Source organism: Talpa europaea (genome assembly GCF_964194135.1).
Source record: "Talpa europaea genome assembly, chromosome: 5".
Taxonomy (NCBI): Eukaryota; Metazoa; Chordata; class Mammalia; order Eulipotyphla; family Talpidae; genus Talpa; species Talpa europaea.
In genome coordinates, this window is record NC_140071.1 from 117,185,281 (window position 1) to 117,210,833 (window position 25,553).

Sequence of the window (25,553 nt, forward strand, 5' to 3'; positions counted from 1 at the left end):
GAGAATTCAAAGGACTTAGTCTCACCACACGACGTCACATACCACAAAGCAAACCCAGGAGTGAGCAGTATGTTTTCTCAATCCCATCTGCTACAAGAGAGTGTAGCTGCACTATGGGACTAGGAAATGCCTGCTATTTGGAGTAGCCCTAAATCTTCCATAATGTAGAGACTTTTCTCTAAGATCAATTTAATTCAAAGCACTCCTCCTCAATTTTGCTTAGCATAAATATTAAAACGGTATTTGTGCAACTGAATTGACATTTTTCTCCACAATAAATTAGACTCAGCTGCAAAACTGGGTATTGCAATATCCTCACTGAATACAAGTTAATTAATCAATTAATAAGATGGACGGCAATGCTGGTCCTTAGTAGCCACTGCCATTTTATTTATTGTCCTAGAAGAAAGTGTCCCATTTATCACTATGCTTTGTTTCCTGCTTTAAATCTAGTTTTCTGTTTCAAAGAATTATTCAAGTTTGTAGTGAATGCAATTTTATTTCCACTGGGGTAGACAAGAGTAATTAACAGTTTCTTCATAAAGCAAAAGGAATTTCAAAGGTAATCTAAGTGTTTTCAAGCCCTGTAAGAGAAACTTTACTAGGAATTGAAATATGTAAAACGAATATGGAACTGCCCTATTGAAGTTCCCTCTGCCATGCCTGGTCCTCTGGACATATCTGCAGAAGTCCAAGAGGGCACAGTTGGAACATTTCTAGCTAATCCAACACCCCCAACACCCTGCTAGATGTGTGAATCACATCTTCCAACACATATACATGAACATCCAGTATTTTGAAAGTCCCTCTAGGGTCATCTCATTGGGTTTACCTTACCAGAGGTTCTGCTCATGTCTAATTAAATTATTTCCACTGGTAGCTCCTTGTTTACAATGCATTGCTTTATTTTTTAGAAGACCTGTCTATACCTGAAAGATTATTGAGTCAGACAGGATTTCCACTTATGGAAATTCTATAAACTTCCCCAACAGAGTCTGTGTTCTTATTTGTTTAGTGGTTTGCCTCTATTTACAGGTCAATAATTAATAAGAGGCTTCTTCAGTGATGATAGACCCTTCTGCACAGAAATGAATGCTTTGCTCTCTAAATAGAAACTTTAGGTACTATCTGCATCTCATGAAGCCGTGGTCCTCTTTAACATTACAGCTATATAAAACTATGTTCCCAATGAATCAGCTGCCTGTCATGACCATAGCTCTATGCTGCTTTTACAAGTGGTGCTTTTTACTATTGCATATTTTCGAGGAATATCAGTGCTATGTATTTTGAGTTCTGTAGACTGTAGTCTCTTACTCAGAGTTTCCCTCTCTACCACTATTTTGTCACTATCCCACCATAGCTAAAGACATTTCCTACCGGGTATTTGATCCCATTTCTGTCCTTGATATTCTGTATAAGGTCTCTGGTAGGTAGAACACCTTTCATAAAAACACCATGCATAGCTTTGATGCTAGTGACATGGTGATAATTGTGCCTAGCTGGGTTAGATCATAACAAAATTGCTGGGAATATTATCCCAAAGTATATATACTCCTATTTGGAGTGGACTCAGACTCACTTGCAGTTCCTCTTAAGATATGAGGAGAAAATGTGAATCGATCCTGACAGATTCATCATGGTATAGTTAGCCAGGGTGAGTGTTGAAGATGTTGGCAGATTATATAACTCAACTTATTGTTTATTGAACTTCAGTTGTATTGGATGTGCACTGTACAAGCTATTTTCTCAGAAAAAAATCTAATTGTGTTTCTGTGCAAAGGTACTCAGACTTTAGTCAAGGACTAAATGTGCCAGAATTGTCCTACCCAGATTCTTTTCTGACAGTTTCTTTCTGTGTGTGAGATTTTTCATGCTTAATCCTTTGTTATGCATCTAACTTTAACTCCTTGAAGAAATAATATTTAATCCATCATCATCATCACTTTAATAATCATTCTAATTTGAAGATGACATTTAAAAAACTCACAAATTGAACAGAAAAAATTGTGCAACCAAATTCATTAAAGGAACCTTTTTTTTAAATCAGATTAAAGCCTCAATCAGACACGATGATGAAAATCTGAGTTTGTCAGCTCATTTTTGTGTTCTCCTTATTGTAGATGGTGAAAATAGAACAAAGAACTACATTTTGGACCATGCATTAAGGTCTTATAAACCATTTCTCAGTCTCTCTGTCTTCCTCTCTCTTTATTCTTTCTCACAGTTCAACCAGTACAGAGGTGATAAAGACCAGTTCAAATTATTATTTTCTTTTTTCCTTCTATGAATTAATATGAACAGCAGCATTTCTTTCTATAAATTATAGTCTGACTATAATCTATATCACTTTTAGTTCAATGTTCCCAACTAATTGGTCCATTTTTTATATGTGTCCCTCTGATTTTTCTCCTCACCCATGTTTGAGTTTGACGATAAAAGTCAAGAAAAAGGAATTGGTAGGCATGTCTAGATATGTGGTTAGAGTTTCTGCCCTATCTCACCCAATCAAAATCCTAACATGTTAGTACATAATACAAACCCAAGTGTGAAGGATTGGGAAATGCAATACCTACTAACCCAGGCAAGCTCAAGTGAGGCAAAACTACTGATTTAGGAGAAATGTTTTCTAAGCAAGTTAGAAAGGGTGACTTCAACAAAAGAGATCTTTCTTCACCAAGGAAAAAGGAGAGAGATTTAAAGACTTCTGTGAGAATGGTTATTCCTATATTTCTATGACTTTGTTCCTGATAAATGTAAACGTTATTTTTTAGAGGCAGGGACTAGATAGAATAGAAAGATGTTGCCATTAATTTCCACGCTGGGTCATGAATAGAATAAGAGTTGGGATCTATATACATCATTAGAGCATCATAAATGGTTACTGAATGGAATATATGTTTACTAATGATGATTTGAATGCCTTGGCCTCAGACTCACTAATGGTAGAAATTTCATTATCAAAAACCCATTCTTGTACTTAAAGCTTCAAATTCTTGTAAGAGAAAATGCCCTCAGCCGACTCATAGCATAATCTTTCTCAGTGGATTGAATATGATTATAAATATGTTTAATATCCAATCTAGAGAGGAATAGGCATAAAGAATATGAAAACACTAGGTGCTTAAAGGATAGGAGGGGTAAGAGAAGTGGGGAAAGCAAAACACAGAAAAGAGAAGGTAGGAATGAAAAGACAATTCCTCAAGAGTCTCCTCATCTAGCATAGATACATTTCCTAACTATGGCAAACGGTGTCTGTTTGGATGTTAACATTAATGTCCAGTTCTGTGACAGGAGATATTTCACCTTCCACCCAGCAGCTCTACCTCTGCTGGGGGGATAGAGACTGTTTAACTTAAGACTAGCAAAAATAATTATTTTATTTGAGGAATATAATTAAGATTTGAAACAATATTTAGACAAACTGCTTGTCCATGTAAATGGTGTCTGCTTGGTTACTACTTGAGTGCCTTCTATACCAAAACAGGTAATTAAAAAGTCCACTACAGAGTTCCCTCAATTTCAATTCAACAGAAAACTGCATTAATGTAGAACATTTAATTCCAACCCAATAATTAAGTTTGGCAGTCTGAAATTATTTGAGGTTAATCTTTTTTCCCTGAGCATTTTGAAATTCTTCCAAACCATTTTTGTTCCAGATCTGTTACATATGCATAGTACCTTTCTTTCCATAAATTAAGTTCCTTTACTATACATACAAGAAGTATCAATGTATCATTTCTCTTAGGTAATTATTTGAAAAGATGTACCAAATCATGAATGAGAGATCATCTTACTCATCCCACCTTTCACATCAAAAACTGGGAAACCTGAAGTTAATGCAACAATTGTGAGTCCATCTTTTAGGATAAAAAAATGTATACTTCTTCTATTACAGTTAGTGATTAACATAATGTCAAAATTACCTCTTTATATTGCTATATATAACTTGTGATTTTAAAATGGTTAGAAATGATTCATAAACTATAGGTAATGCTACTACTAAAGTACTCTTGAACTCTTTTTAGACCTCAAACATCTCAGGCAGGTATTATCTATTGATCCCCATCATAGTGCTTTAGTCCCAGCTATTCAAGAAGATAAAGCAGAGAGCATGATGCCTAATAGTTCCATGAAAAAAGAAGAGGGTCTTAGAATGTTCAACCAATATTCCAAAGACCATGTGGCAATAAAAGGACAGCAAGAAACAGAAGTTTTAGACTTTGGTCAAGTGCCCTCTTCATGGAGATTTCACTTACACATCTGTGTTCTCCTGGTCTCCCTTTACCTTCTCTTTTGAGCTTTCAAAACACAGGAGTGTCTATAACTGTTACAGAGATCATAAACAGTTCTTGCAGGAGACATTTTTATGCATTTACAACCTGAATAAAAAAACTTGGTAAATGAGAAGCCATCTGTATCTTTTCAAAATACGGAGGAAGGAGTTTTATTATTTTAGTATGATCCTACTTCAGGCAATAAGCTAGTGCCTCTATTGATTTTATTTTATTATTTTTTAAAGATTTATTTATTCATTTATACAAGCGCTGGGTACAGTCAGAAGTGCGGGCGGGTGAGAGAATTCACCAGAGTCAGAGCAGGGAGCAGAGCAGGCAGACAGACGAAGTACACTGCTGAGAGGAGCAGCAGGAGTGGCCGGAGAGGTCTGCCGGCCATGCGGGACCCTCGCCCAGCGGCCCGGAATCCAACCGGAGTTGCAAACACTGCGGGCAGCTTCAACCGCTGCGCCAACGGGGAGGCTCTCTATTGATTTTAGATTTGACCAGTTACTCTGCTAAAGACATTGTTAAGGAATAGGAAAACAAATAAAGTTTAATACTGATGCTCAAAGAGTTTAAAGTTTAGGGAAGGGGCAGGACCAAAGCACATGAAACCACTGGTGAATAGTATGAGACTAAGTTGCATAGAGCTTCTAAGGGACTCTCTTTTGGTGAAAATTTTTAGTTGTGGTTCTGACTCTAAGGGTATGAGGAGATGCTTTGATGCCCAATCCTTCTATCACGCCATTTGGAGGACTAAAACATTTATTCTTTCAACTACTGGGAGTGGTAACTTATCTCCCTCTGATGAATCACTCTCCGGAGATGTCCTGACTGAGACTGTCATGCCTCTTTCTCAAAGGTAGCTCATCTCACATGGCTGGTAGATTTTGGGATAAATGTGTGGGTCAAGGACACAGCCACCTGCCCCAATTCTATATAATTCTGAAGGGTCCTTCTGATTCCAGTGGTCCTCCCTAAGTTAGTTGTGTATTTGTAATAACTACATTTTAATTCAACTTCACCAAGGTTTCATCCATCCTTTAGCCCAAAGTTCCTGTGCCCTCACTCTCCCACAGGTGTTGCTCCTGAGAGCATTCTTGAATAAACACCCCCTTAAAATAAAATCCCACAAATCTGGATCTCATTAAAAGAAACCAAGTTTGAGGGAAATCAATTAACCAGAGCCCTTTACCATGCATAATGGAAAGCGCTCTGTTTCACCTGAGATTTTTGTTTTCTTCAGTACTTTCTCATGATCATCTCTGGCTCTGATTTCATGTTTCTTCTGAACTCTCGTGATTATTCTGGTCTTAAATACACAGCTGATATACCTGTTCTTTTCCTTATCCCATACTGACTTAGATGTTGAACTCAGTACCTCAAAACCACTCCCCCAAAGCATCTCTACAAAAATAGACATTTTTGAGCAAATAGAGAAGCAGTGATGTGTTACAGGACAGCAACAAAAACTACTACAGAATCAAATAATAAAATCCCTGTTTTTAAGTCCTTCACTTACTCAACACTGGGAATTATTTACTAAGAAATTCAACCTCTTGTCTAGTTTTTCAGCAATATTTGTCTTTAGTCTTCATCTTCTCCTGGGTCCCTGATTTTCTACTCCACCCTCAACTTCCTGTGAATTATTATACAGGGAATTTTAACTCTTCTCCCCTTTGTAACTCTAGACATATTTTGTATTCCCAAAAGCTCACTAAGGTTTTCCTTGAACAAAGGGGCAGTTATTCAGGATCTTCCCCTTTAGCTCCACAGATTTCAAAGGTAGAGCCTATAAAATACCATTCATCTCTTCATCCTGTCATTCTCCACAAATGGAAGGGCATCCCAAAGATTTATTTACCTATTGAAACAAACTATACTCCTCTGCCTGAGAAAAAGAAGCAGACTCAGTGACACTGAAGGACATTTTTTGGTTTTCCCAACACTCAAAGACTAAGAAATCAATGGAGAAAGCATACACACAGACAGAGCAGGAACCCAGATGGACCCAGCAGGAACCCATGTGGACCAAGCACCAACCCGTACCCTTTCCACCATACTGATTTTCCTAAATGGGTGGTGGACAAATGGGTCTCCATTTACTACTAGATTAAGGAAGTATAGGGAAAAGAGAGTGGAAGGGGAAGATGATAGAAAAGGAAGGAATTATTTTTAAATTATTTAAATTATTTTTTATTAATTATTTTTTAATTTTTTTACATCATTGTTCATTTTTGAACAATATTTGCTTCCCCCCACCCCCTCAGGTGTGCTCCCCATAGAGTTTCCTTCCCCAAGGCACCTGTGCACCATGACCTCAGTCCCCTGTGCTCCTCCCTCCCTCCCTCTGATCCCTCTCCCTCCTCCTCCCCTGCAGGATGTCTCTGATTTATAATTGTCAGTGAAATAAGCCAGAAGGAAAAGGAAAAATATCAGATGGTTTCACTTATAGCATGAATATAGGGGAACCAAATAAAACATCAATGTAAAAAAATAGTAACAGTACAAAACACAACAAAGGAAGGAATTATTGATGATGTTGAAATGGAGCTTATGACTGGTAGAATGAGGATGAAAAAAACGTATCAGGAAACAGAGTCAAACATTTGTTGTTAATTTGGTCCTGAATGCAGAGAAAGCAATTTAGGAGAAAGTGTCTTTTTCCCAGTGCTAAATATATACCTATAGTAAGTCTTTTGCACTTTTATTTATTCATCAAAATTATTTTTTCCTTCAATTATTTGCATTGACCTTTATTTTTCCTCTATGTTTGGAATTTCAAAAATGCACTTCTTGGAGAGGATATATACACATATACATATATATGTGTACAGTTATATATGCAAATATTATATGTGTATGTGTATGCACACATGTGCATGTGTTACATATATACAAAAATATTTTTACATTTGGGCCTCCTTGGTGGCACAAGGGGTTAAGTCTCAGCACTATGAAGCTATTGGCAGCCACTGCAGCATGAGTTTAATCCCTGGCCAGGGAGCTAACCCACATGGCACAGCAGACTTCTCCTGTCTCTCCTGCTGCTCCCCTCAGCAGTGTATTTCAGTGAATCTGCCTGTTAGGCTCCCCACTCTGTCTCTGGTGAATATTCTCGCCTCCCTCACCTCTGGCCTACACTCCAGCTCTTGTATGCATAAATAAATAAAATAAATCTTAAAAAATATATTTATATCTAAAATAGATCTACATTTAAATGATATTTATATTTAAAATATATATTCACTGACTGACAAGGGCCCATCTTTTTCTACCAACTCTAATAAAATCAAGACTTCAAGAGGTTTCAGATGTTACAAAATAATGTGCTGGTCTGATGATTTCAATTATGAAAGTCATTCTGAAATTATGTCTTTTCATACCTCAGTGAGACCCACAGTGCACTGTACCTAAAATTATAACTTTTCCTGAAGCCCACTTTGTGATCCTCCTACCCTCCTTTCCTGGGAACTTAGGAATATCATTGAATTAAAGGCAATACAATTCTGACTGGACCTGATCTGTGTGTGCCAGAACTGGTGTGGGACTGCAATTTGCACTGAAAGCACATGCATAGTTAAGCATGTCCTTGCTAAACTCCCCACTGAGACATAAGAGTACATATTATTCTTTAGCTGTGAGGGATGAATAAATACAGCAAGATCTATATTGGTGAGTGGCAGTACTATGCCTTATTTAGTACCCAAAAATTTAAACGTGGAAGCTGTAATGGCTTCAGCAGAGTAGCCTAACTTTGCATTTTTGAAATGAAGAAACAACAGTTTATTTCAAGCAGTTGTTTTCCCTTAAACTGTGTTCCATGACTGCCTTCTACTTTATAAATATACTGTTCTTGTGCTGTAAATCATTTTGGCTTTTATTTCTGTAGAAGCGAGCTCAGTGATTATTGTATTTCTGATGCCATTATTTAGAACAAGTCAAAAGAAACAGAGGTTTTAAATTTTTTAAATAGCATGTGCACATATGGATGGGTAAAAACATATTCCCAAAGTTATATAGACATGTAAACGACTGACAAATTTAATGGAAGAAGCAAAAAAAAAAAATTAATGTATTTAATTTTTAAGATAAATGTATTTTAAATGGGTATTCCTCCATGAAGCAGAAAAATGAAAAATATTTCCTGTATGCTATGTGGTAATAACTTGCTATTTTAACCTCAAGATGCCATCTGAGTTTCATAATGTTATTTCCCAGTTTTGAAAGGACAGTGATGAAATGATCTGACCTTTACTTATTCCTGTTTGATTTCTCTGTCAGTGTTCACTGGGAAAAATAAGAAGAGCTAAATATACCAGAATCTTGCCTTTCTTCTCTTCCCAGAAATGGGTCGGCTAATTAGCCTCCTTACTCTCCCCTCCGAGAAAGCTGGCATGCTTTCCCCAGCCTGTGGTTGACATGTGGCCCCACTGGAGAACCCTGGCATGGAGGGGAGTTCTTTGTTTCTGCTAGCAGTAAATTTTGTGAATTGAAAAATAACAGATTTTAGATTTTTCCAAGTCTTCATCTCGGACTCAAACAAACAAATCACCCTTGCAAGCAAACCTGACAGGAAAAATGTTGTGTGGCTTGTTTTATGGACCATGACTAGGATGCACGGAGCATCCTGAGAACTGGGACTCTCAACAAACAGCCCTCTCCTCTGCTAAGAGCCATTTTTTTTTGCTAAGTCTTTGATCACGAGAAGATTAGGAGGAAACCTCTGTCCAGGGAAGTAATCCCACTGATCCTGCCGAACTGGAGCAAGAATGCTAGCTTCTCTCAAGTGTATGCTTGAGGCTGAAAATGTAGGACTCAACCCTTTTGGATGGGATTCTGCCTGAGCTTTCATTTAGAGACATAAAAGACCTGTTTTTATTAGCAGAATTCAGAGTACAGTGATCTGCAAAATGGGAAAAAAATGATCATTGGACAAAATGAAAATGGGACGTTAGATGTCTGTTTCTGAAGTCAACACACCTGGATGTTACACAAAAATCCATCACAAATCAACCTTTCTTGACTCACTTCTCTATCTATGAAATAAGGATGTGAAATGTGCCAATCTCAGGTGACTCTTGCAAGAAAAAAACAATGTAAAGTATTTATTCTTATATCCAATACATGGTACTTACTCATTGCATTTTTAAGAACTATTCTTATACCTATTCTATTTTTAACAATTTCTAGTCTTGCCATTGAGACTTGAATTGAATTGTATTCTATTTAAATTCAATTCAACAAGATTTTACTCAGCCTGCCCTGTGCAGGAGTCATTTTATCAGGCAAAGTTCTTAAGATACTCTCATTACAGAATCTCCTGGGCATTTGAAGACTTACTGTCTTTTGCATCTTCTCTTCATTAGCTACCCTCAAGGTTAGTGGTATGGCAACTTTTTCTGAGATTAAGTTTGAGTCATGTACATGGAAGGTCAACAATTTAGTTGTTCCAAGAAGACATTAAATTAATGACAGTCCAGCTAAATGCCCTGTCATTGCCTTAGGGTATGTGGTTGAATTACATGTGCTTTAAAGATGAGCAAAATGTGGGGATATTTGAAATTTTTAGAATGGTTTATTTGTAACTTTCAAGTAAACAAATCTTAGAAATTTAAATTCCTCAAACAAGAAGTTTCTTAGAGAATTTTTCTTTCTCATCTCATCCTCTTGCCTTTGGACAGAAGAGACATGTAAGCCAACTAGGACAAATCATCTATTTTTGTTCTAAAGCTTTCTAAGAATGGACACCTCCCAGCTACTCTACATAGTTCCTTCCAGCATCTTCTCACTCATACAATCAAGATGTTCATCCTTATGTCCAATTTAAACTTTGCCTCTTTCTTCAAGTTAAGAGTACTCTCACAAGGTACATCAAATTCATTCTTTTTTCCTATTTCCAGTAAGTAGCTAACAACACTTTAAGTAACACCTTGTATGCAGCTGGTTCATTTTAATTTAAATAAGAGAATGGATCAAATATTTTCATAAACCTGAAGACATTAGTCAAACCATTCCTCAATCTTTACAAAGTTTCTCTCTGGACCAAATAATATCAATTGATAATGTATTTCTTCCTAATATCCATTTCATTAAGTATTAACCATGTTTTCCAATCTTTGAAACCTCTCTATATTTAACGCTGGTTATTAGAAATAATGATGGTTTATGAATTAGTTTGTTAATCTGTAACTAGCCAGTGAAATGGTTTATGATTGATTTAGTGACCTAACTCCCACCTATAGTCTCTGAAGTTAGTCTGCCTAACAAGTAACAGCTGTATCACTAGTCATTTAACTTTAGACAAATTACTTCATTTTTCTAGTTCTCTACATTTCCTAATCTATGAAGTAGGGATAATAATGACCTCATGTGACTGCATTTATAAGTTAAGTGAGTTAATACTTATGTATTTAGAATAGTACCTGCTTTATAGAAGTGCTCAATAAGTATTATTCATCATTGTTATTACTCCAGAATATATGTCAGGCCTAGAGATTGATACGTGATGAATGAATCTCTATTTCTGAGACTGGTAGTGTTACCTCTACGAACTTGGTAGTGTTACCTCTATGAACTTCTTAGTACTACTTCCCCTGCCATTGAATATCTATCACCTACCTTCCTATTTAAAAAGTTCTCCTGAGCATCTTAGCTTGGTTTCATCTTCTCTGTAGTGCCATAAATTGCGAGCTTCAGGACCCTGTTTTTAGTCTTGCTTTTAGCCAACTAGGCCCCCATGTTAACTTTTCATAACCTGAGATATCTGAGTACTCCTTAAAGGAATAAAGTGAATTTTATCATCTTTATCCTTTATAATACCAGCAATTAATTTTTTACTTCTTGTAAAACTGCTGATAAGCAGAGGTGAGTTGACAGATATTTTAATATTAGGTTATCTCAAACTTCAGTGTGAAAAACTCTTATTAGGTTATTTCATCCATTCTACCTAATTCCGTTGTTGATATTTTTCTATAAAGCATTCATAACAGTGCCTGGTACTCAGTAAGTGCTCAAGAAATAAGCTGGAGAAGGAGGGGGAGAAGTAGCTTAAAAGTAATCATTATTTTCCCCACATCAGACGACACATTATCTTATTTAGCCTTCAATGAACTGTAACTGGTGGTTGAAGCCAAAGACTATTACAGTTGGTGCCCCCTGTAACTCGTGGAGTTACCAGGGGATTGCTGGTGAGCATAGATAACCCCAGGGAAAATGTTAAAAGGTATCATATTTTGGGGTGGAATGACTGATAAGAAAAATAAAGGACTGCAGAAGGAGCGGGGGATCATTTAGTGTTTGAGAGTCAGCATTTTGAGGATTCAGCATTTGGGATTCAGTGTTTGAGGATTTAGTGTGTGGGATTCAGTGTTTTCAATGTCAGCAATTTTGTTCCCCACCATGCCGATCTTCTAGAAGGCAGTTGGGGGCCTCTGAATGTGGAGGCCTCCAGCAGCCAACCTCAGAAAAGAAAAGTTTGGAGGCTTTGTAATTAGGGGGGTGACTGAAACTGTTCCCAGTTTTGCTGCTGTTACAGCCTAGTAGAGAAGGTGAAGACCAGGAGCAGGCACCTTGCTGCGCTGTGATCTAAGAAAAATGTATCATTTATCCCATTTTAAAGATGAAGACAATTATCATGTGGGAAGGTGGAGGAAAATCTCTCCTCTTCCTTTCTGTCATATCTCACAGAGCAGTCTTACAATTAGAAGTACTATGAATTTCAATTGCATGATGAAGATTCTAATATCAAACAAAATCTTATATTTGAATTTAGATGGTGTGAATTAAGATTATTCATGAGATCCTGTTATTAAAGCAAGAAAAATTCATTACAATTCTGGAGACAATATTAAATAATAAAATACTAACATTTAGCATTTACATAGTAATTCACAGTTTATATAGCACACATAGAGAGCACACATTTGTTTATGATTTATCTACTGAGTCTCACAGTTTCCTGAGAAAGATAGAGTGGAAATCATTTCCATTTTACAAGAAACTGAGAGACAAAGGGATTAGTAAATCATGAGACTTATGCTTAGGAGCATAAACTAGGATACAATGTCACCTTAATGTATTAATGTGATTTAAAAGTATTCAAACATAACATAACAGAAGAATATTCAAGTGAGAATGTACTTGAGGGGAGGAAAGCAAAATATGCACCAGGTGAGGCATGCCTGGCCTTAAAAATCTGCCAGTGTGCTGCCCCTAGACACCAATATTAACTATGAAATGTGTCAAGTTATTAAAATGACAAGACAATATGGTTACATTGCCATATAAGAATGGATTCCACAACTTGAGAGGAATGGAGCTGAATTTGTTGATATCACTTCTGGGGCTACAGAACACTGGGCACTGTTGCAAGATCAAACAAAACACTGAGTGCAGAGGATCCGTGTGGACCACACTAATGCTATCTCAGCCACCTCAGCTACTTCTCCGTTGTTTCATATCCATTTCTAAAGTCCAGAAACTGCTGATTATAAGAAAGAGTATGCAATACACCAGATTCTTTTTTTCTCCTCATATTCTTTTCTAAGCTCTGTCCCTTATGTAAACCTGTTCTCCCATTCAGACATTCTGGTATAAATACAAGAATTGAAAGCTAGTATTATTGTTACTTCTCAATTCAGCAGGAATCATAGCTGAAAAGATCAAGATCCAATGATAGCGTTTCAAGCTGGTAGCCTCCCACTTAATCTGAATTCACCTTCTGTAGAAGCTTCCCTTTCTACTCTACCAACACAATCCCATATTTTGACTCAAAAACAAATGTCCATTCAGTGAGAGTGGATAGTGTTGAAAAAAAAATAATGACAATTTTTTTGTTTGACTTTGAGCTCACATATCTCTGTCCATTTTCAGAACCAAAGGTGCAAATCTTTTAATGTGGAAAAGCTGCATGGTGATGGTGCAAAACCAAAATTCATCACGATATGCTTATGTCTTATGATAGTGATTTTAACACAGTAGGGCGGATGTCAACTGTAATATCCTTTAAGTCATTCCCTCCAACAATTTCAGAGAACCATGTTATGAAATTCCCTTCAAACTTCACAAGACAACTTGTGGGGCAGGGGAAGTCTCCCAAAGTGGGGTTTGTATAGACATAAGAGCCATGCACCAGTAATTCCTAAATACAGTTTTCTGCTTTTGTGAGTACATTCTACTGTCTAAAATCTTCACATGTCCTCCTCTCACTGCCAACTTAAAAACTTCTAAAAATCACTTCTTATCACTTAAAGTCAGAAACTTCCAGTGGGCCAACATTAACCTTTAAAGTGACTCTTCTTTCTCATCTCTCATCAGCCACAAATCAGCAGTCAGTTTGAACTGGGATTTTTGTTCTCCCAGTTGTTCTTTGGGATGTGCTCAAGTATGTGTGAGGGGTGGGGGGTACAGAGGCAGTAATGTCAGTAGAAAGAATCTTTCACCACCATTTAATGTGGTAGTTCACTGAACATATTTAGTGCTTATGATAATTACCATGTGGCTATGGGAGTTTCAGACAAAAATTGACATTTGAAAGTGAGTATACCATGTAACAATAAAGACACAGTTATAGCAAAAAATGCCTAAATGCATAGACAGACATAGATATATGTATTATATATATATGTATTAAATATATGTATTTCTGAATTAGACCCATTTTGACATTATGTTTTTGAATTTGATAAATTTCCTTAGTTATCTTTTAAAATGTAACTCATCTCATTTAACACCTTTCCAGATTGGTGAGGAAGAACCCCTTTTCATATGCGACAATGTGTGCTTGATTTTTCCTTCTTTGTAAATGCCATCACCTTGTAGTCATCAGTCAAGTTATTCTTTAGTAATTTTTTAAATGTTTCTAGAAATATTAGTCCAGGTGCCAGTATGGTGATGATATTTTTTTAAGAAATGAAAAGCAGTCATTATTTTATAAAGCTGATGAAAAGCCTATGTGTGTGTGCATTGATATTCATCATGAAGTGATTGTCTGTGAAACTGGCTGAGCCATGTGATAAAGTTGTTACTATGGGAACGGCTCATGAGTCATGATCAACATAAAAGAAAATTACAGATGAGGTATAAGGTAGACTTGACAAAGAAACTATTAATTTCTGAATTAAAAAAAAATTTCAATGCTATTATTACTACCACTTTTTATGACTAGAAAATTCTTTTTTAATCCTAATAAATGTTATTATTATTACGTTCCTATAATATGCTAGAAGCTACACAGAGAACATAAAGAATATAATCCTGAACTTCCTGGAGCTCACATCGTGCAATGAAAATAGACAAAGTTACTAAAAACCTTACATAGACTAAAAGATGATCATTATGTTATGTTGGATCTGTTGTCTTTTCGGGGAAAAAAAACTGATTTGTTTATATGTTTTACACTCTTTCTCTGGCAGAATTCTCTTGGTGTGACTACAGAAAAAAATATAATTTTCTGTGGGTTGTGAAGTATATCTAGATTCAACTGGGTAGGAGAAGGACTGCAGGTGGTAGGAGGCAGAAATGATGGTCTCTGGCATGCAGAAATGTTCTAGGCTCAACGAGATTACAAATAAATATCACCAAACTGTCTCTATGGAAACCATGAAGCTGTTTTCCTTAACTAGAGAATTGTATATCATTCCCTTAAAGATAATAGATGGGAGGGAAGGAAAAAAAAAAAAAAGCTTCCCTATGAGTCACAGAGGGTTAGAGTAGGAAGGACCCTGAGCTTTCAACAAACCTATTCCTCTACTTTCTACTTTCAAGAAGAATCCCAAATAAACCCTCATTCAAGCAGTTTCACTCCTAGCAACTTCCCTGATTAATCCATTCAGCAGCAAGAGCAAGGCATCTAGCCTCTAACTTTTCTGTTGTATATGAAGGGCCTTAACCCACAATTTTTCTCTTTAATTGAGATAGGGATGGGAAAACTAATTGAAAACAGGTTCCTACAAATCTTCTATTTAAAACTATTTCTCGGTTGTTTCTCTGACTTCTTCTCTATTCTATTGATGAAGAAGATTATGAATATGCCTTTGCTTAAATAGGTATCTTCTTTCCAAGAGACCATTTGTAAGGGCCAGGATTCAGAATAAGTCTGTTTAGAGTCAAGCCCATCATGCATTCAAATGTTTTGGTTCTTCTGCAAAACTCCTGGGAGTTACTTTTTAATTTCCTGGCAGCTAAGCTTCATTTCCCAGGGCATGCTGTCATCCTCACTTGAGCTGTCTGTTATACCCAGTCTCATTTCATCACCAAATACACTTTCTACAAGAATTCACACTGCTTCCATGTTATTCACATGAAAACATAATGTTCCAGAAGGACTCTGAATCATTTTAGTGATGCGGTGGAAAAGAGAGCAGATGCAGTATAAGTGGGCTCCCCACACATCTTGTTTTTCCACCTATATAGTTTTTATAAAGGCAACTAAAACAGATACAAAGATCACTTCTTTGGGACAATTTGAAAACTAAGTTCCAAATCTTATCAAAGTCTAATGGTGAACTCCATGTAGTATACATATACATATTGATCTTCAAGGGTGCATACCAGAAACTTATAAAATGTAATAATGCAATGTTAATTAAAAAATAAATAAATAGGCCCTCTTCGATTAAAAATACAACAGTATTGTTAGAGAGTAAAGTTAACTGTATTCCATTCTCCGTTTTTGGCCAGCACCCTTTCCCCACATTTCTATCAGGCTAAGTTCACACTTATGGACCCCACTGTTTCCCCTTGTAGAATCTACCTTCTTTGTGAGTCAGACTATAGAGTTCATCAAGGAACTAGTCTTTTTCAGCCTAATTCCCATCTCTGACCTTCCACCTCAATGTTCCCACTAGCTGGTATACCCAGTCTCATTTCATAACCAAATACTCTTTCTATAAGACCTCACACTGCTTCAATATATTTTACATGAAAACACAATGTTCTGATTTATGACAATATTCTCTGATTTACTGTATTATTCTTCTGAAAATATGTCCCTTGTATGGTGAACAAGATGACCAGTGCTTCTTTTCCTCTGTCCTGTCCCTGAGCAGTTGGCATCATGTGCCCATTCCTCAATATGGAACCTGGTAGGGCTCCCCAGTTCATTGTCCTCTCTGACATCCATCATCCAACCAGTCACAAAAAATCCCTCTAATTTGTCTCAGCTTGAATCTTTTTTTAAACTTAAGGCCATTGTTTGACTTTAAGCATTTTATCACCTGTCATCTGGACCCTGAAAAGCCCTCTTAGCTGCTTAAGTGCGGACACTGGCCCCAGATTTTGCCTTCTCTACTTTGTCTCCCACATAGTTACCAGAATGGTAATGCAATAGAAAACATGGTACCTGTCACAACCTTTATCAGGTTTTCTACACTTCAGGATTAGGATTCATTTCCTTAACATACATATTCTAGCATTTCTTTCGGGATCTCTCTAACTCTACATATGTATAAGTGAATGTATTACACATGCGTGTGTGTGTGTGTCTTTTTAAAGTGTAAGTATAAAACATGTGACTTTTAAAGTGAAAGTATAAAACATGTATAAGTTTTTTTATTATTATTAAACAGCTCAAAGGGGGCATATACATTATAGTATACCCTCCAAGCCATAATCCTAGCCCAGGTTCCACTTCCAAGAGACAACCACTGTTACTCATTTCTGTATATTCCTCCAGAAATGGTCAGTGCATATTACTATAGATATAGATATACACATATGTATGTATAGATATGTTTATATATATACAAAAATGAGAACATTCAACAATGCTGTCCTACATTTGCTATTAGACTTTAAGTCTTACCTCTTGGCAATCTTTCCTGCGCTCTTTCATTTCCCACAGTAGTGAATTACATGTGCTCCCAGAAGACTCCATACTGTTTTCAGGCACACCTGCCAATACTTATGCCCTTATTTTTGCATGGAAGATTCTTCTCATTTTAGCCTATACAGTGTTAACTACCATCCCTCTTTAATAGTCATCTCAGACATTACTCTTCAAAACCACTCCATTATGTGCATGTTAAATTCAGGACATACATATCTATATCATAGCAACTACCACTTATTTAAAATAACATAAAATGTAGCATTGTCCTCTACACTGGAAAATACTTGAATATATGGAAACTGTCAGTCATATTCCAAGCCTTACTGCCCAGCTTGCATATAATGAGAAACTAAGTGTTCAATAAGTATGTGATGAAACAAAACACCTCAAGGCCAAGCTAACTATCGAAGTTTCAAAATCTTCCAAAGGGGAAAATCTTCACTCCAAGAATAGAGGATTTTAATTTTTTTTTTAATTTTTAACTGTAAACTCCACAGAACACAACCATATCCATTTTATTCACTAGAGTTGTAGAATGAATCCTCTTAGGAAAAAAAAAATACAATGACTGGTTTTATTGGGGTTTCCATGGTAAAGGTTACATCAGACACTTAATGGATAGCTCAGAATAAAAAATACCAGCAAAAAACTATGAAGACTATGAAGATTCTAAATGGGGTAACAAGACTCACAAAGAAAAGCCATCTCTCATTCTTCTTGTGATCTGCCTTCTTTCTATGTTATCATTACTGATATGAATTAATTTTAACCTTTTCTCGAGTATTTCTGTCAAGTACTAAGTAACAGATTATTATATGCTACTATTAACTTCCTTTAATAAATAGAAGTCAAAAGATTTCATGAAATTCATAATCTGCTGAAAACAGAAGTAGTCTAAAATGTAGAATCTTGATTCTGATACTGTGAATAATAAGATTTACTCCTCTGTAAAAGTTCACAGGGAAACAGCATCCTAACATTTACTCAACTGTAAGCATATATCCATTCATCTTCCTATTATCTTCAAGTATGATAATGTTATTGAGCTCCCTTACTGAAATTCAAATCAATTGGAAATATTTAATACCATAATTTTCCTTTTGAAATGAGTTCTTTCATGTATATCTTGAGAGTTCTATCAAGACAATGGCGGCCTGCTAAGACAAAAGCATTAAGCACCACACAACTAATACTAAATGATGTTCAACTGAACACCTTAACTTCATCCTCCTGCTTCCTGAATGCAAAGACTCTAGGAGAGGTAAATCTGTCAGGTTACCCAGATTTCAGAAAATAATTATTTGCTTCTGTTTCACATGAGGTGTTTAAAATTATTACTTTAGCAGTAGTGTAGCCAAGTCCCCAATTTGAATACCATGGGCAGTATCAGATAACAATAATTCCAATTCAGTCTGGGCTCTAATGTTCAATCAATATATATCAAGCAATCAGTTGAGGATTGCAGATCCAAAGTTTCTTATTGCTGTCTTTGAGAATGTGTTTAACTAGAGGAAAAATTGGATGATAATGCCAGGACCAATTAAAATGGTGATTCATTGTAAAGAAACAAAGCAAATGATCAAAGCAAAAACAACTGTTAGAGACAGAGGACAGATTGGTGGTTACTAGAGGGGAAGGGGGTTGGGAGGTGGATGAAATGAGTAAAGGGTGAATTGTATGTTGATGATAGAAACTAGACTTTTGGTGGTGATCATGATGTGTCCATGCAGATGTCAAATTATAAATCTGTATGCTGAAACATACAAAATAAGCCAATATTACCTTAATAAATTTCATTAAAAAAAAAAAAACATGATTCAAGAGGGTTCCTGATTGCATCAACACCAAAGTGCCCTAGAAGGCTAGAATAACATATACTCAGTGGGAACTCAATAATGCTTGTTTATTGAGACATGTAACAGAATAAACTAAAATGAGATGGAATCTAATAGGAAAATAAGGTGAACAGGGAAGACTTGATTTTGACAGTCTAAAATCTTTAAACATGTAAGTTTATGTTATAGAATATTTGAGCTCAAAAGAAGCGTAGCAATTGTGCATTTTACCTTCATTTTACTTGAGCCGAGAGAGTCAAATGACTCACTCAGGAACCCACTGCTAAAAGGTAAGGAATATTTTTCTTATTTACCAAGCAGAGAGGATTCAAATCTGGAGTCAGGCTGCCTGGTTTCAAATTCTGGCTCTGCCATTTACTAGCTCGATAACTTTGAGTAGTGTTTCAGTCTAAGTTTCTCCTTCTCTCAGCCTCAATTTCTTTATCTGTAATGGAGGATAATAACTGCATAACCTTAAATCATAGATTAAATGAGATGCCAATATAAATCATTTGAAACCATACATAGAATGGTTCATACATTCATATGTAGAATATGTTCAGTAAACATCACTATTTATTTTCATTGTATTACACAGATTGGCCCAAGAACACAAGTTTTCAAATATGAAGTCAAACTTTTAAAAGCTGAATCAGTCTGCCTTGATGTGGCTTAAATTATATGAAGAGCTTTCTATTATCTCCAGACAGAAAGACCAAAGAAAGTTTCCTCTCTCACTCTCCCCAGATAGCCGAATAGTGAATCCAACACCTAACAGACCTGGTTGATTACTCACATAAGAGAAAAACGTATTTATATCTTTACTGCTATCTGTTCTTACCTTTAAATGGTACTGACCTATTTGCTCTGTCTACACAGAATTCTATTATAACCTCAGAGAATTTCCTGACAGCAATGAGAGTATGTTTAGGCTATTTTACAAAGCTACTGCAAGCTCCTCTGTGGGGGGAAAGCAGTCTGCAATGTTCTCTATTTTGAAGAAGAAAAGTCATTGGTATTCTGTAAAGCAGCAGGATGGTATTGTTGGAGTTACTGTGCTAGGCAATATTTTCATAGCCATCATTTAAGGCTGGCTGACTCATAAGTAATGGCACAGTTAGGAGGACTGCTTATTACTTTAAGTCAAGCCGTGTCACCTAGGATTCTTGCCTTTGTCCTGTTGCTTATCAACTGTTAAACTAATTTCAACTTTTTGCACTGTAACCTGTTTAACTACCTGGAAATTAAGTTGAAACCTAATTTGGGACCTTGAAATATACCATTCCTAGAGAAACTTAAGAAAAATACTACAATCTTGCTACTACTCAAACTGCTCTTCACATACCAGCAATCAGCATCTCCTGGGAGTTGTTAGAAATGCAGACTGTCAGGTCCCATTCCAGATCTCTGATTCAGAAACCGCATTTTAACATTTTAAGATTCCAGAGTGACTCAGGTAAACATTATAGACTGAGAAACGCTGGTGCAGAGAAATGGGATGGAGAAACGAGATGAAAGGTAGTTAGTGTTTTTGTATCATCAAGATGATGTAAATTATATACAATTGAAGTGTGTTCTAGAAACTTCTGAAATTCCCAAAAACATAGTAATTTAAATAGTAATTGGCTACTTAATTTTTTTTTCTTTTTTGACACTGCTTGTATAACAGGTTCATTTTGTTTGCTGTTAATTGTAATAAATTGTAATACCTCTAAGAGGATTCACTGTTGGTATCCATCCTTGCATGCAGAAAGGAAAGAAACTGGTAATCTGTTACTGGGTCCACCTTAGTTTCAGTCCCACTTTGAATAAAGACTCAATGTGTAGAGTCTTTTGGATGTGGCAACTTGACCATTATTTCTTTAGAGCAGGGACAGAAAGGTCTGTGTTTAGAACTCCTCCTTCATGATCAAGTATCTGCCTCTTAAATAAGAAGGAACAGATCTGTTGGAATATGAAATACAAGAGTTCAACCACTTGTTCCCCAATCTGCTATTCTAAGCACAGACTTGCTTACTACTAACTGTGTTTTACTAGGCTTATGTTAGCAGATGTCAATTGTTACTTTAAGGCAATTTCTGGTGCCTATTGTCTCCTTTTGCTCTGTTTCCTAGTCATCTTTATTCAATCTAGAGTATATGTATGCATGTGTGTATGTATGGCTTGGCAGATCTTATTAAGAGAGAAGATTTGAAGCGCTTAATATACAATAATGGAAATTGTTGTAATTCATTCAGAAAATGAAAAAAACATGCAGTTACTATCACACGTACACTGTATCACATGATGCCAGAAGAAAAATCCTCCCTAATTTAATGAATAATATTATTTCTTGAAAAAAATCTGGCTTCCTAATTTATTCTGTATCAGAATTATTCTTCAGAGGTTTTGCATTTACTGTTCAGAATAAAAATGTGTTGGTTGTAGAGATACTTGACTGAAAAGCGCACACTCCCTCTCTCTCCCTCTCTCCCCCTCTCTTTTTTCCCCCACAATTTGGAAAAACATTTTCTATTCTAAAGGACATGAATCAGAAAGTAATCTTGATGTGATGTTAGACTTTAAAACAGGCAACGTTATAAATCAATATGAAATTATATTTCACTTAAGGTAGCACAGGGATAGAACAAAAATCAGCAGAACCTAGTTTTCAAATCCATTAATGTAATATACAATTACCATGTCATGGAATGGGTTGATAATAATGATAATGAAAAAATATATCAAAAAGGCAATGTTTTAGTAATGAAATTTAGCCTGAATTTTCTTTAAAACTATTTCTATTATACTTTTTGTCCATTATTATTATTTGATAATATTGCTAAAATTTTCTTATTAAATAACTTCAAAAGCTACTGTCTATCAGGGTACTAAAACATACACAATATAACATAATGAACCATATTCCCCCATAGACATTTCAACCCTACTTACATTATCTGAAAATCAAAGCATATTTTAAAAATTCTCTTAACTAGTGCTAATCATTCAGATTGAATCCTTGATCCTAAAATCCCTTTGTTTCTATTAGTCCTGGAATTAACTCCAATCTATTTATTTCAATATTTTGTTGAAGATAAGAGAAGATTACAATAAAGCTTAGTTCTTATTAGTACCCTTGATTAAAAGGAGAAACAAGGAAATAAGGAAATCAATACTTAGTATTTTTTCAATGTTCAGTGATTTATATTTTTACTTCTTGTCTCTATTAACATTGTGGAAAAGTAATGGGTATTTTATTTTATTTTTTTTTAGTAATGGGTATTTTAGAAGAATCTACTTTCAAAAGTTTATCTGTTGCATGAATATTGTAAAAAAAAATCAAGTAGATGCACATGTGGTGCAGTGAATAAATAGGCTGTATCATTCTATCATTGAGTCACTTCCAGTGACATTGCAATTAAATGTAATGTTTTCTCCCTAACATTCTGTATGAATTCAGTTGAACAATTGGTTCTACAGAGCTTTTTGTTGGGGAGGTTGTTTTGGCTAATTAAATTTCCAATTAAATTCAGTTGGTTGGTTTTTTTTTTTTTTAGAAATTTGAGGTGTTTGTAAATATAGTCAATGTAACTGTATATATGTTACATATAAATATTTAAATTCTGAAAAACACAGTACCTTATAAAGTTCAACCACTGGCAAAGATACTGTTTACATTTTGAACTTTCTGAATTTCCTATTTTATAAATTACCTATGTGGATATTTACAAGGTGGTAAAATAAATTATCAAAAAGGAAAATGTTATCGTATATCTGCATGTTACAAACAACTTGTTAAATTCATTCATTGCCTAAGGTATACAGTTGCAATGGCACAGACTGGGCATGATTCACATATTCATATCTTCATACAGTCCACAGGGTTTGTAAAAAGCTTATTTTTTGGTTATTGTACATATGTAAACAAAACATCATAAATAAATCCATCTGTTCAAAATCCTTGCCAAGTCAGAAAATATTCATTGTGCATTCATTTTTTAAAAATGTTTTAAATAAACTATTCAAAGCGGGGAAGTTAAAACTGTAATATGCAAAAATTTGATAGCCATCCTTTGTTATTCTAATCCTATTTAATAGAATACAAACATATTTATTTCTTCCCTGACCTAATAAAAAAGAAAAAAACCTTAGGCCTTAGCATGTTAAAATAAAACCACACAGTAGTAATGTAATGAAAAGAGAATTCAATAGCCTTTAGTTACAGAGGGATAAAAATCCCAAAAGGTTTTAGTCTTTAGAATATTCAGGCTGTCTAAATTTCTGCTGCCACAACATTTTTTCAAAAGTGGAATAAAAATGGCCTTTTGCTCACGCAGATCTACCTATTCCCTGGGTGGTTGATTCTAGAAAAGCAACAGGCTCTTCCCCCGCCTTACAAGAAGCAACAGTTAGAAACTCTTAACAACTAGAAAACTGCTACCCACAGTGGTTGGAAACAGCCAATAAAGTGATAACTGTGATTGCAATTCATTTGCAACAGTTTCAGAAAAGGAGCAGAAAAAAGGGAAATAAAAGAACACGAAACCCTCTGAATTCAAGGTATTTTGCTGATACTATCGCCCACTCTCTTCCATTGTGCCTTTTGTCAGCCTTTTTTCCGGCATGCTTAGGCTTCTAAGGTAAAGAGAAGCAATAACCTGGCCCACCCTGTTTCAGTGCAAATTTACGATATGCAGCAAGACAAATTCATCACACTGGAAGTACAGCAGCCTCCCCAGAAGCAGGCTCGAGCACTCTCGTACAACAAGCAAGGACTGTTGTCTCAGCCTGTTGCTCCTGCAGCGCACTGGAGCCTGGAAGAGGGTGGGACTTGTGGGGGGGGGGGCACTGAAACCTTGTCTGTGAGCTGGGGTGCTTGGTGGCTGGGGTGACAAGAAGGGCTGGGTCAGACAGTCCTGCCTGCGGTCTGCAGGGACTGCACCTGGCGGGCCTGCCGGCTCCAGGGACCCCGGTGCAGCCCGCCCGGCAGCCGGCAGAGGGTGCCCTCGCCAACGAAACCCCAAAGGAAACCTGCGAAAGTAACGCTCAGACTCCGCCCCAACCCATCCGCCGCCGGCGCCACAGCCACCCGTTCTTTCCCAAATAGTGCCCAGCACGTTTCCTCCGGACGCCGCAGCAGCCCGCGCGCGCGCGTGTGGAAAATCCAAACCAGGGGCCACAGGGCGCGTCTGCGGAGCGCAGAGCGCGCGCGGAGTTGGACTCGGCGGGGCCGGGGCGAGGTGACAGCCAATGAAACGCACAGGGCGCGGGGACCCGTCCGTGTCGCATCTGCGTGAGCCCGGCCACCGGGCCGGCCGGGAGGCCACTCACCATGTTCACTTCGGAGACCATGTCGATGCTGGCGACATCGATCCTCATCCCGACGTCCACTGGGGGCCCTGCCAGGGAGGGGGGCACAACACGGGCATGTTCTTAGAGTGGGGACCTCCTGGGGAGCGGGCAGAAGGAGGCTTCCCTGCGTTCACTACCCTCTGGATGGGCTCCCTCCACCCACCCCTTTCCTTCCCCTGCAGGGGACAGCCTGGGAAAACAGGTGTGAGGGCACGCGTGATGCAGTGACTCTGCGGAGGGTGTGTCGGGCAGGGCCGGGGGAAGCTTAGCTCAGCTGGGGTTTCAAACCCTGTGACTGGGGTCCGGAGTGTTGTGTGTGTGTGTGTGTGCGCGCGCACGCGTGTCCGTGTGTGTGTGCGTGTGTGTGTGTGTGTGTCCAGGACGTAGGGCGCAGTGCACTTAGGAAAATGACATGCTTAAAAAAAATTTGCATTTACGTTCGACTGCAAAGAAGAACTAGATGAGGGTTACAGGTTGAAAAAGGCGAAACATTACCTCCAAAGTCCGGCCGCAAGCGAATGTCATATCCTTTGAGCAATCTGTCCACTGTGTCTTTCACGTATGACATGTTGCTGGGCTCATTGGCGCTGAAGGGAGGAAGTAGGGACCGTATTCAGATTGAGCACAAACTGCGAGCAGACATCAAAATAGACAGGCACACCTACCCCCGAATGACAAGCTACATGATCCAGCACAAGCATGTTAAAAAAACAAACAAACAAACAAACAAACAAACAAAAGCAAAAACCACCAAGAAAAGAGACATCCACAACAGCAGCTCACCTGTGTGCACAACAGACCATGGCAATCATCACAGGGAAAGAGAGAAGCCCCAAACTCTCTCGATTTTGTACTGTCCACATTACTAACTCTGATTAAAGAATTGTCTTTTCTGTGAAGATTCAAGGAATGCAACTTAGTCCGCGGCAGGGCAGAAATTCCCGAAAGGACCTGCGCATGCGCAGGGGGTGCTCACTACCGACAGACACCTTGTGCTTTGCAAACAATATTCCTAGTGGAACAGGCAACAGATTTCAATCCCTTTAAAGTTCCTGTTTGTGGTGCTCCGCATCCTCCGGGTGCTCTGAGATACCGTATTGTCTCCTTGGGGCTCCTACCTGCGCGTGCTTAGGAGCTTTCTTCTTGGTTTAGAGGATGCTCTGTTCATTTCCTTTTCTACCCTCAACCTGATTTTCTATTTTTTTTTTCCAAAAAAACAAAAAACAAAACAAAACAAAGCAAAAAACAACTCAACTCCCAGGCATCTGGCTAAGG

At 37.2% G+C, this 25,553-nt stretch overlaps 1 protein-coding gene across 1 annotated transcript in view; it reads right to left on the bottom strand.

Moving 5' to 3' along the window:
- Positions 1-25,141, bottom strand: part of GABRB1 (gamma-aminobutyric acid type A receptor subunit beta1) — a gene marked incomplete at both ends in the record, with an annotated part of 315,869 nt that extends 290,728 nt beyond the window's left edge. Inside the window, 3 exons of the mRNA XM_084233328.1 lie at positions 24,258-24,325; positions 24,774-24,865; positions 25,062-25,141. Of these exons, the coding sequence (XP_084089454.1) occupies positions 24,258-24,325; positions 24,774-24,865; positions 25,062-25,141 (240 nt within the window). The remainder of the gene's footprint in view (positions 1-24,257; positions 24,326-24,773; positions 24,866-25,061) is intronic.
- Between the last annotated feature and the right edge of the window lie 412 nt (positions 25,142-25,553).